The 14,212-nt window shown below is 54.2% G+C and overlaps 1 protein-coding gene across 1 annotated transcript in view; it reads right to left on the bottom strand.

Annotated features, from left to right (window-relative positions):
• The window catches only part of LOC120984666 (heat shock factor 2-binding protein-like), a 45,391-nt gene extending 31,624 nt beyond the window's left edge, over positions 1-13,767 (bottom strand). Inside the window, exons 1-2 of the mRNA XM_040413421.1 lie at positions 13,614-13,767; positions 11,412-11,494 (exon numbers count right to left, since the gene is read on the bottom strand). Of these exons, the coding sequence (XP_040269355.1) occupies positions 11,412-11,494; positions 13,614-13,767 (237 nt within the window). The remainder of the gene's footprint in view (positions 1-11,411; positions 11,495-13,613) is intronic.
• Between the last annotated feature and the right edge of the window lie 445 nt (positions 13,768-14,212).

Below are 14,212 nucleotides of genomic sequence, written 5' to 3'. Positions count from 1 at the left end.
ACCTCCTCCTGACACACGCTCCATGTTCTGCCACACCTGACACCTCCTCCTGACACACGCTCCATGTCCTGCCACACCTGACACCTCCTCCTGACACACGCTGCATGTTCTGCCACACCTGACACCTCCTCCTGACACACGCTGCATGTTCTGCCACACCTGACACCTCCTCCTGACACACGCTCCATGTCCTGCCACACCTGACACCTCCTCCTGACACACGCTCCATGTTCTGCCACACCTGACACCTCCTCCTGACACACGCTGCATGTTCTGCCACACCTGACACCTCCTCCTGACACACGCTGCATGTTCTGCCACACCTGACACCTCCTCCTGACACACGCTCCATGTCCTGCCACACCTGACACCTCCTCCTGACACACGCTGCATGTTCTGCCACACCTGACACCTCCTCCTGACACACGCTGCATGTTCTGCCACACCTGACACCTCCTCCTGACACACGCTCCATGTCCTGCCACACCTGACACCTCCTCCTGACACACGCTCCATGTCCTGCCACACCTGACACCTCCTCCTGACACACGCTGCATGTTCTGCCACACCTGACACCTCCTCCTGACACACGCTGCATGTTCTGCCACACCTGACACCTCCTCCTGACACACGCTCCATGTCCTGCCACACCTGACACCTCCTCCTGACACACGCTGCATGTTCTGCCACACCTGACACCTCCTCCTGACACATGTTCCATGTTCTGCCACACCTGACACCTCCTCCTGACACACGCTCCATGTCCTGCCACACCTGACACCTCCTCCTGACACACGCTCCATGTCCTGCCACACCTGACACCTCCTCCTGACACACGCTCCATGTTCTGCCACACCTGACACCTCCTCCTGACACACGCTCCATGTTCTGCCACACCTGACACCTCCTCCTGACACACGCTCCATGTTCTGCCACACCTGACACCTCCTCCTGACACACGCTCCATGTCCTGCCACACCTGACACCTCCTCCTGACACACGCTGCATGTTCTGCCACACCTGACACCTCCTCCTGACACACGCTGCATGTTCTGCCACACCTGACACCTCCTCCTGACACACGCTGCATGTTCTGCCACACCTGACACCTCCTCCTGACACACGCTCCATGTCCTGCCACACCTGACACCTCCTCCTGACACACGCTGCATGTTCTGCCACACCTGACACCTCCTCCTGACACACGCTGCATGTTCTGCCACACCTGACACCTCCTCCTGACACACGCTGCATGTTCTGCCACACCTGACACCTCCTTCCAATACACACCACACACCTGACACCTCCTTCCAATACACACCGCACACCTGACACCTCCTTCCAATACACACCCCACACCTGACACCTCCTTCCAATACACACCCCACACCTGACACCTCCTCCTGACACACACTCCATGTCCTGCCACACCTGACACCTCCTTCCAATACACACTGCACACCTGACACCTCCTTCCAATACACACCCCATACCTGATACCTCCTTCCGATACACACCCCACACCTGACACCTCCTTCCAATACACACCCCACACCTGACACCTCCTCCTGACACACGCTGCATGTTCTGCCACACCTGACACCTCCTCCTGACACACGCTGCATGTTCTGCCACACCTGACACCTCCTCCTGACACACGCTGCATGTTCTGCCACACCTGACACCTCCTCCTGACACACGCTCCATGTCCTGCCACACCTGACACCTCCTTCCAATACACACCCCACACCTGACACCTCCTCCTGACACACGCTCCATGTCCTGCCACACCTGACACCTCCTTCCAATACACACCCCACACCTGACACCTCCTTCCAATACACACCGCACACCTGACACCTCCTTCCAATACACACCCCACACCTGACACCTCCTTCCAATACACACCCCACACCTGACACCTCCTTCCAATACACACCGCACACCTGACACCTCCTTCCAATACACACCCCACACCTGACACCTCCTTCCAATACACACCGCACACCTGACACCTCCTTCCAATACACACCCCACACCTGACACCTCCTTCCAATACACACCCCACACCTGACACCTCCTTCCACTACACACCCCACACCTGACACCTCCTCCTGACACACACTCCATGTCCTGCCACACCTGACACCTCCTTCCAATACACACTGCACACCTGACACCTCCTTCCAATACACACTGCACACCTGACACCTCCTTCCAATACACACCCCACACCTGACACCTCCTTCCAATACACACCCCACACCTGACACCTCCTTCCAATACACACCCCACACCTGACACCTCCTCCTGACACACACTCCATGTCCTGCCACACCTGACACCTCCTTCCAATACACACTGCACACCTGACACCTCCTTCCAATACACACTGCACACCTGACACCTCCTTCCAATACACACTGCACACCTGACACCTCCTTCCAATACACACATCACACCTGACACCTCCTTCCGATACACACCCCACACCTGACACCTCCTTCCACTACACACCGCACACTTGAAACCTCCTTCCGATACACACCGCACACCTGACACCTCCTTCCAATACACACCGCACCTGACACCTCCTTCCACTTCACACCGCACACCTGACACCTCCTTCCAATACACACCGCACACCTGACACCTCCTTCCAATACACACCGCACACCTGACACCTCCTTCCAATACACACCCCACACCTGACACCTCCTTCCGATACACACCGCACACCTGACACCTCCTTCCAATACACACCGCACACCTGACACCTCCTTCCAATACACACCGCACACCTGACACCTCCTTCCAATACACACCGCACCTGACACCTCCTTCCGATACACACCCCACACCTGACACCTCCTTCCGATACACACCGCACACCTGACACCACCTTCCAATACACACCCCACACCTGACACCTCCTTCCAATACACACCCCACACCTGACACCTCCTTCCACTACACACCGCACACCTGAAACCTCCTTCCAATACACACTGCACACCTGACACCTCCTTCCAATACACACCCCACACCTGACACCTCCTTCCAATACACACCCCACACCTGACACCTCCTTCCACTACACACCGCACACCTGACACCTCCTTCCAATACACACCACACACCTGACACCTCCTTCCGATACACACCGCACACCTGACACCTCCTTCCAATACACACCGCACACCTGACACCTCCTTCCAATACACACCCCACACCTGACACCTCCTTCCAATACACACTGCACACCTGACACCTCCTTCCAATACACACTGCACACCTGACACCTCCTTCCAATACACACTGCACACCTGACACCTCCTTCCAATACACACCCCATACCTGATACCTCCTTCCGATACACACCCCACACCTGACACCTCCTTCCAATACACACCCCACACCTGACACCTCCTTCCACTACACACCCCACACCTGACACCTCCTCCTGACACACGCTGCATGTTCTGCCACACCTGACACCTCCTCCTGACACACGCTGCATGTTCTGCCACACCTGACACCTCCTCCTGACACACGCTCCATGTCCTGCCACACCTGACACCTCCTTCCAATACACACCCCACACCTGACACCTCCTTCCAATACACACCCCACACCTGACACCTCCTTCCAATACACACCGCACACCTGACACCTCCTTCCAATACACACCCCATACCTGACACCTCCTTCCAATACACACCGCACACCTGACACCTCCTTCCAATACACACCCCACACCTGACACCTCCTTCCAATACACACCCCACACCTGACACCTCCTTCCAATACACACCCCACACCTGACACCTCCTTCCAATACACACCCCACACCTGACACCTCCTCCTGACACACACTCCATGTCCTGCCACACCTGACACCTCCTTCCAATACACACTGCACACCTGACACCTCCTTCCAATACACACCGCACACCTGACACCTCCTTCCAATACACACCCCACACCTGACACCTCCTTCCAATACACACCCCACACCTGACACCTCCTTCCAATACACACCCCACACCTGACACCTCCTCCTGACACACACTCCATGTCCTGCCACACCTGACACCTCCTTCCAATACACACTGCACACCTGACACCTCCTTCCAATACACACTGCACACCTGACACCTCCTTCCAATACACACTGCACACCTGACACCTCCTTCCAATACACACCGCACCTGACACCTCCTTCCGATACACACCCCACACCTGACCACCTCCTTCCACTACACCCGCACTTGAAACCTCCTTCCGATACACACCGCACACCTGACAACCTCCTTCCAATACACACCGCACCTGACACCTCCTTCCGATACACACCCCACACCTGACACCTCCTTCCGATCAACCGCACACCTGACACCACCTTCCAATACACACCCCACACCTGACACCTCCTTCCAATACACACCCCACACCTGACACCTCCTTCCACTACACACCGCACACCTGAAACCTCCTTCCAATACACACTGCACACCTGACACCTCCTTCCAATACACACCGCACACCTGACACCTCCTTCCAATACACACCTGACACCTCCTTCCGATACACACCCCACACCTGACACCTCCTTCCACTACACACCGCACACTTGAAACCTCCTTCCGATACACACCGCACACCTGACACCTCCTTCCAATACACACCGCACCTGACACCTCCTTCCGATACACACCGCACACCTGACACCTCCTTCCAATACACAACTCACACCTGACACCTCCTTCCGATACACACCTGACACCTCCTTCCGATACACACCGCACACCTGACACCTCCTTCCAATACACAACTCACACCTGACACCTCCTTCCGATACACACCTGACACCTCCTTCCAATACACACTGCACACCTGACACCTCCTTCCGATACACACCTGACACCTCCTTCCAATACACACCCCACACCTGATACCTCCTCCAATACACACCCCACACCTGACACCTCCTTCCAATACACCGCACAGCTGACACCTCCTTCCAATACACACCGCACAGCTGACACCTCCTTCCAATACACACCCCACACCTGACACCTCCTTCCAATACACACCGCACACCTGACACCTCCTTCCGATACACACCGCACACCTGACACCTCCTTCCAATACAACCGCACACCTGACACCTCCTTCCAATACACACCGCACACCTGACACCTCCTTCCACTACACACCGCACAGCTGACACCTTCCAATACACACCCCACACCTGACACCTCCTTCAATTACACACCGCACTGCTGACACCTCCTTCCACTTCACTAACCGCACCTGACACCTCCCTCCCAACACACACCCCATACCTGACACCTCCTTCCAATACACACCGCACACCTGACACCTCCTTCCAATACACACCCCACACCTGACACCTCCTTCCAATACACACCCCACACCTGACACCTCCTCCTGACACACACTCCATGTCCTGCCACACCTGACACCTCCTTCCAATACACACTGCACACCTGACACCTCCTTCCAATACACACCGCACACCTGACACCTCCTTCCAATACACACCGCACCTGACACCTCCTTCAATACACACCCCACACCTGACACCTCCTTCCAATACACACCCCACACCTGACACCTCCTCCTGACACACACTCCATGTCCTGCCACACCTGACACCTCCTTCCAATACACACTGCATGTTCTGCCACACCTGACACCTCCTTCCAATAACACTGCACACCTGACACCTCCTTCCAATACACACTGCACACCTGACACCTCCTTCCAATACACACATCACACCTGACACCTCCTTCCGATACACACCCCCCACACCTGACACCTCCTGCCACTACACACCGCACACTTGAAACCTCCTCCGATACACACCGCACACCTGACACCTCCTTCCAATACACACCGCACCTGACACCTCCTTCCGATACACACCCCACACCTGACACCTCCTTCCGATACACACCGCACACCTGACACCACCTTCCAATACACACCCCACACCTGACACCTCCTTCCAATACACACCCCACACCTGACACCTCCTTCCACTACACACCGCACACCTGAATCCTCCTTCCAATACACACTGCACACCTGACACCTCCTTCCAATACACACCGCACACCTGACACCTCCTTCCAATACACACCTGACACCTCCTTCCGATACACACCCCACACCTGACACCTCCTTCCACTACACACCGCACACTTGAAACCTCCTTCCGATACACACCGCACACCTGACACCTCCTTCCAATACACACCGCACCTGACACCTCCTTCCGATACACACCGCACACCTGACACCTCCTTCCAATACACAACTCACACCTGACACCTCCTTCCGATACACACCTGACACCTCCTTCCGATACACACCGCACACCTGACACCTCCTTCCAATACACAACTCACACCTGACACCTCCTTCCAATACACAACTCACACCTGACACCTCCTTCCGATACACACCTGACACCTCCTTCCAATACACACCCCACACCTGATACCTCCTTCCAATACACACCCCACACCTGACACCTCCTCCTGACACACCGCACAGCTGACACCTCCTTCCAATACACACCGCACAGCTGACACCTCCTTCCAATACACACCGCACACCTGACACCTCCTTCCGATACACACCGCACACCTGACACCTCCTTCCAATACACACCTGACACCTCCTTCCAATACACACCGCACACCTGACACCTCCTTCCCTACACACCGCACAGCTGACACCTCCTTCCAATACACACCCCACACCTGACACCTCCCTTCCAATACACACCGCACAGCTGACACCTCCTTCCACTTCTACACCGCACACCTGACACCTCCTTCCAATACACACCCCATACCTGACCCCTCCTTCAATACACACCGCACACCTGACACACCTCCTTCCAATACACACCCCACACCTGACACCTCCTTCCAATACACACCCCACACCTGACACCTCCTCCTGACACACACTCCATGTCCTGCCACACCTGACACCTCCTTCCAATACACACCTGACACCTCCTTCCAATACACACCGCACACCTGACACCTCCTCCAATACACACCCCACACCTGACACCTCCTTCCAATACACACCCCACACCTGACACCTCCTTCCAATACACACCCCACACCTGACACCTCCTCCTGACACACACTCCATGTCCTGCCACACCTGACACCTCCTTCCAATACACACTGCACACCTGACACCACCTTCCAATACACACTGCTCACCTGACACCTCCTTCCAATACACACACTCCCACCTGACACCTCCTTCCAATCACACATCACACCTGACACCTCCTTCCGATACACACCCCACACCTGACACCTCCTTCCACTACACACCGCACACTTGAAACCTCCTTCCGATACACACCGCACACCTGACACCTCCTTCCAATACACACCGCACCTGACACCTCCTTCCAATACACACCCCACACCTGACACCTCCTTCCGATACACACCGCACACCTGACACCACCTTCCAATACACACCCCACACCTGACACCTCCTTCCAATACACCCCACACCTGACACCTCCTTCCACTACACACCGCACACCTGAAACCTCCTTCCAATACACACTGCACACCTGACACCTCCTTCCAATACACACCGCACACCTGACACCTCCTCCTGACACACACCGCACACCTGACACCTCCTTCCAATACACACCTGACACCTCCTTCCAATACACACCCCACACCTGACACCTCCTTCCACTACACCCCACACTGAAACCTCCTTCCGATACACACCCACACCTGACACCTCCTTCCAATACACACCGCACAGCTGACACCTCCTTCCACTACACACCGCACACCTGACACCTCCTTCCAATACACACTGCACACCTGACACCTCCTTCCAATACACACTGCACACCTGACACCTCCTTCCAATACACACTGCACACCTGACACCTCCTTCCAATACACACATCACACCTGACACCTCCTTCCGATACACACCCCACACCTGACACCTCCTTCCACTACACACCGCACACTTGAAACCTCCTTCCGATACACACCGCACACCTGACACCTCCTTCCAATACACACCGCACCTGACACCTCCTTCCGATACACACCGCACCTGACACCTCCTTCCGATACACACCGCACACCTGACACCACCTTCCAATACACACCCCACACCTGACACCTCCTTCCAATACACACCCCACACCTGACACCTCCTTCCACTACACACCGCACACCTGAAACCTCCTTCCATACACACTGCACACCTGACACCTCCTTCCAATACACACGCACACCTGACACCTCCTTCCAATACACACCTGACACCTCCTTCCGATACAACCCCACACCTGACACCTCCTTCCATACACACCGCACACTTGAACCTCCTTCCATACACACCGCACACCTGACACCTCCTTCCAATACACACCGCACCTGACACCTCCTTCCGATACACACCGCACACCTGACACCTCCTTCCAATACACACCGCACCTGACACCTAATCACATACACATGACACCTCCTTCCAATACACACCACACCTGACACCTCCTTCCAATACACACCCCACACCTGACACCTCCTTCCAATACACACCTGACACCTCCTTCCAATACACACTGCACACCTGACACCTCCTTCCAATACACACTGACACCTCCTTCCAATACACACCCCACACCTGATACCTCCTTCCAATACACACCCCACACCTGACACCTCCTTCCAATACACACCCCACACCTGACACCTCCTTCCACTACACACCCCACACCTGACACCTCCTTCCACTACACACCGCACACCTGACACCTCCTTCCGATACACACCTGACACCTCCTTCCAATACACACCCCACACCTGACACCTCCTTCCAATACACACCCCACACCTGACACCTCCTTCCAATACACACCGCACACCTGACACCTCCTTCCAATACACACCCCACACCTGACACCTCCTTCCAATACACACCGCACACCTGACACCTCCTTCCAATACACACCTGACACCTCCTTCCAATACACACCCCACACCTGACACCTCCTTCCAATACACACCCCACACCTGACACCTCCTTCCAATACACACCCCACACCTGACACCTCCTTCCAATACACACCCCACACCTGACACCTCCTCCTGACACACACTCCATGTCCTGCCACACCTGACACCTCCTTCCAATACACACTGCACACCTGACACCTCCTTCCAATACACACCGCACACCTGACACCTCCTTCCAATACACACCCCACACCTGACACCTCCTTCCAATACACACCCCACACCTGACACCTCCTTCCAATACACACCCCACACCTGACACCTCCTCCTGACACACACTCCATGTCCTGCCACACCTGACACCTCCTTCCAATACACACCTGACACCTCCTTCCAATACACACTGCACACCTGACACCTCCTTCCAATACACACTGCACACCTGACACCTCCTTCCAATACACACATCACACCTGACACCTCCTTCCGATACACACCCCACACCTGACACCTCCTTCCACTACACACCGCACACTTGAAACCTCCTTCCGATACACACCGCACACCTGACACCTCCTTCCAATACACACCCCACACCTGACACCTCCTTCCGATACACACCGCACACCTGACACCACCTTCCAATACACACCCCACACCTGACACCTCCTTCCATACACACCCCACACCTGACACCTCCTTCCACTACACACCGCACACCTGAAACCTCCTTCCAATACACACTGCACACCTGACACCTCCTTCCAATACACACCGCACACCTGACACCTCCTTCCAATACACACTGCACACCTGACACCTCCTTCCGATACACACCCCACACCTGACACCTCCTTCCAATACACACCCCACACCTGACACCTCCTTCCGATACACACCCCACACCTGACACCTCCTTCCACTACACACCGCACACTTGAAACCTCCTTCCGATACACACCGCACACCTGACACCTCCTTCCAATACACACCGCACCTGACACCTCCTTCCGATACACACCGCACACCTGACACCTCCTTCCAATACACAACTCACACCTGACACTCCTTCCGATACACACCCACACCTGACACCTCCTTCCAATACACAACTCACACCTGACACCTCCTTCCGATACACACCTGACACCTCCTTCCAATACACAACTCACACCTGACACCTCCTTCCGATACACACCTGACACCTCCTTCCAATACACACCCCACACCTGACACCTCCTTCCAATACACACCCCACACCTGACACCTCCTTCCAATACACACCGCACAGCTGACACCTCCTTCCAATACACACCGCACAGCTGACACCTCCTTCCAATACACACCGCACACCTGACACCTCCTTCCGATACACACCGCACACCTGACACCTCCTTCCAATACACACCGCACACCTGACACCTCCTTCCAATACACACCGCACACCTGACACCTCCTTCCACTACACACCGCACAGCTGACACCTCCTTCCAATACACACCCCACACCTGACACCTCCTTCCAATACACACCGCACAGCTGACACCTCCTTCCACTTCACACCGCACACCTGACACCTCCTTCCAATACACACCGCACAGCTGACACCTCCTTCCAATACACACCGCACACCTGACACCTCCTTCCAATACACACCGCACACCTGACACCTCCTTCCAATACACACCGCACAGCTGACACCTCCTTCCACTTCACACCGCACACCTGACACCTCCTTCCAATACACACCCCACACCTGACACCTCCTTCCGATACACACCGCACACCTGACACCACCTTCCGATACACACCGCACACCTGACACCACCTTCCAATACACACCGCACAGCTGACACCTCCTTCCAATACACACCGCACAGCTGACACCTCCTTCCACTTCACACCGCACACCTGACACCTCCTTCCGATACACACCGCACAGCTGACACCTCCTTCCAATACACACCGCACACCTGACACCTCCTTCCAATACACACCGCACAGCTGACACCTCCTTCCACTTCACACCGCACACCTGACACCTCCTTCCAATACACACCCCACACCTGACACCACCTTCCGATACACACCCCACACCTGACACCACCTTCCACTACACACTGCACACCTGACACCTCCTTCCGATACACACCCCACACCTCCTTCCGATACACACCTGACACCAGCTGGACATCCTGAAATACACGCTCCATGTCTGACCACACATTGACCACCTGATACCAGTTGCATTTTCTACAACACCACTTCCACCTCCACATCTGACACTGTTGACAGCTTTGTCACAGGTTAATCATGTGAAATATTCTGTTGAGGGTCTTTACTTACTTCTTTGGCTCTTAAACATTCATTCTGAGTCGCCTGTAATCGGGCCTGGATATGTTCACAGTCCTGTTCTCTCTCCTCCAAAGCTAAGGATAGAACCACAAAGTAAACAAAACCAAGGGGTCAGTGCAGCAGTGGAAGAAGAACAAGGCAGGCAGCAAAATGGCAAAGCACCAAAACAGTACCAGGTCACAGTAGAAGACCTACTACATACCCGAACCAGAAGACAGACAGAAGACCAGCACCATAGATAGAGATAAGACTCCACCACAACACAAAAATGTGGGAAGGAACCCCTGTCCTCAATACCACAGACACAAAAACAAAACAACTCCCACCTTGTGACAGTACACCCTGTAACACCACTGAGCCGGGACCCAACCACCACTAAGTGAGTGTCTACCCACCACAAGGGTCATGACCACTGCGAGAGTACACCCCACCGCCAGAGTCAGGACTCAATCTCCACTGAGAGAGCACACCCTCCACCACAACAGAGTCAGGACATACCAGCCACATAGACACAGCTCCGTGGCCTCTCGCCTCTCTATCTCTGCTATCATACAAGGATAGTAGTACTCCCCTATGTGGCATGTCTCCACCTTATTCATGGAATAGACTGATGAATTTCAGACTATTTGGAGACCACAAATGAAGGCACAAATGCTGCTGCTCCACATGATGCCACAGCCCACAACTGGGCTTATTACTTTCCTTCCTGATTTCCAGCCCTCATCACTGCACTGGGGATTTCTGAAGATAAACCACTGGGGCAGAGCAGTGATGGCGGCTGCTGTCAGTTCTGTGTAGTGTGTGAGGAGATTGCCTCTGAAGAATGTCCACACTGTATTTCACCATCATATTATCTACTGGAGACATGCAAATGGCATAGTATATGGAGCAGGACATTTGAGGCTGCTGTACAAGGAGAAGATGGAGGTCACCTCCACCCACTGTACCCCCTCCAGCCAATTTTCCAGTATAAGGAGAAGCTGGAGGTCACTCACTGCTCTCATCCACCTCCACCCATTGTACACTCCCCAGTAGATCCTCCAGTAGAAGGAGAAGCTGGAGGTCACTCACCACTCTAAGCCACTGTACACTCTCCAGCAGATCCTCCAGTAGAAGGAGAAGCTGGAGGTCACACCACTTTCATCCACCTCCACCCACTGTACACTCTCCAGCAGATCCTCCAGTAGGAGAAGCTGGAGGTCACACTGCTCTCAGCCACCTCCACCCACTGTACACTCTCCAGCAGATCCTACAGTAGGAGAAGCTGGAGGTCACTCACCACTCTCAGACATTGTACACTCTCCAGTAGATCCTTCAGTAGAAGGAGAAGCTGGAGGTCACTCACCGCTCTCAGCCACTGTACACTCTCCAGCAGATCCTCCAGTAGAAGGAGAAGCTGGAGGTCACTCACCGCTCTCAGCCACCTCCACCCACTGTACACTCTCCAGCAGATTCTACAGTAGGAGAAGCTGGAGGTCACTCACCACTCTCAGCCACCTCCACCCACTGTACACTTTCCAGCAGATCCTACAGTAGAAGGAGAAGCTGGAGGTCACACTGCTCTCAGCCACCTCCACCCACTGTACACTCTCCAGCAGATCCTACAGTAGGAGAAGCTGGAGGTCACTCACCACTCTCAGCCACCTCCACCCACTGTACACTTTCCAGCAGATCCTACAGTAGAAGGAGAAGCTGAAGGTCACTCACCGCTCTCAGACATTGTACACTCTCCAGTAGATCCTTCAGTAGAAGGAGAAGCTGGAGGTCACTCACCGCTCTCAGCCACTGTACACTCTCCAGCAGATCCTCCAGTAGAAGGAGAAGCTGGAGGTCACTCACCGCTCTCAGCCACCTCCACCCACTGTACACTCTCCAGCAGATCCTACAGTAGGAGAAGCTGGAGGTCACTCACCACTCTCAGCCACCTCCACCCACTGTACACTTTCCAGCAGATCCTCCAGTAGAAGGAGAAGCTGGAGGTCACTCACCGCTCTCAGCCACTGTACACTCTCCAGCAGATCCTCCAGTAGAAGGAGAAGCTGGAGGTCACTCACCGCTCTCAGCCACTGTACACTCTCCAGCAGATCCTCCAGTAGAAGGAGAAGCTGGAGGTCACTCACCGCTCTCAGCCACCTCCACCTGGTTCACACCCTCCAGCAGATCCTCCAGTATAATAAGCTGGAGATTACTCACCGCTCTCAGCCACCTCCAGCCGCTGTACACTCTCCAGCAGATCTTGATTAAGGATCTTGGGCAGAAACTCCTTCATCTGCATCACTTCCGTGGTCAGACGCTCTAAGTCCCGCCTTCTGATTAATAAAAACTCTGACTCCAAGGGTCCAGACATCACTAACATCAGCCAAACAAACCTGTGAGGATAATTATAGGCAGGATAATACCTGAATTACATCAAGATATGCAGACTATTAGAATACATAGCTCAGCTCATGATAGAGGTCAATGTATCACACATGATAGGCTTAGATACATAGCTCAGCTAATGACAAAGTACAGAGTATCACACAACATGCTTACCCACACGGGTCAGCTCATGATGGAGACGTAGTCCTGTGTAGCTCAGTGTAGGGTATTCCATATTTTTGGCTTTTATACACCAGCTAGGCAGACCGGAGATGATGGGAGTAAGGGGTTTCCATTATCAGTTCTGAATAGGGCAAAACCCCAAGGGCTTTGGATGTGTGTGGAGGAAAAGGTTTCATTACAGGAAGGGTTATACCTGGGAACAATCCAGGGCTTTGGCTATATGTGAAAGTATGATTTTATGTTGTGGA

The sequence above is a fragment of the Bufo bufo genome, unplaced genomic scaffold, assembly GCF_905171765.1.
Source record: "Bufo bufo unplaced genomic scaffold, aBufBuf1.1, whole genome shotgun sequence".
Lineage (NCBI taxonomy): Eukaryota > Metazoa > Chordata > Amphibia > Anura > Bufonidae > Bufo > Bufo bufo.
This window is presented reverse-complemented; position numbering and strand designations above follow the sequence as displayed.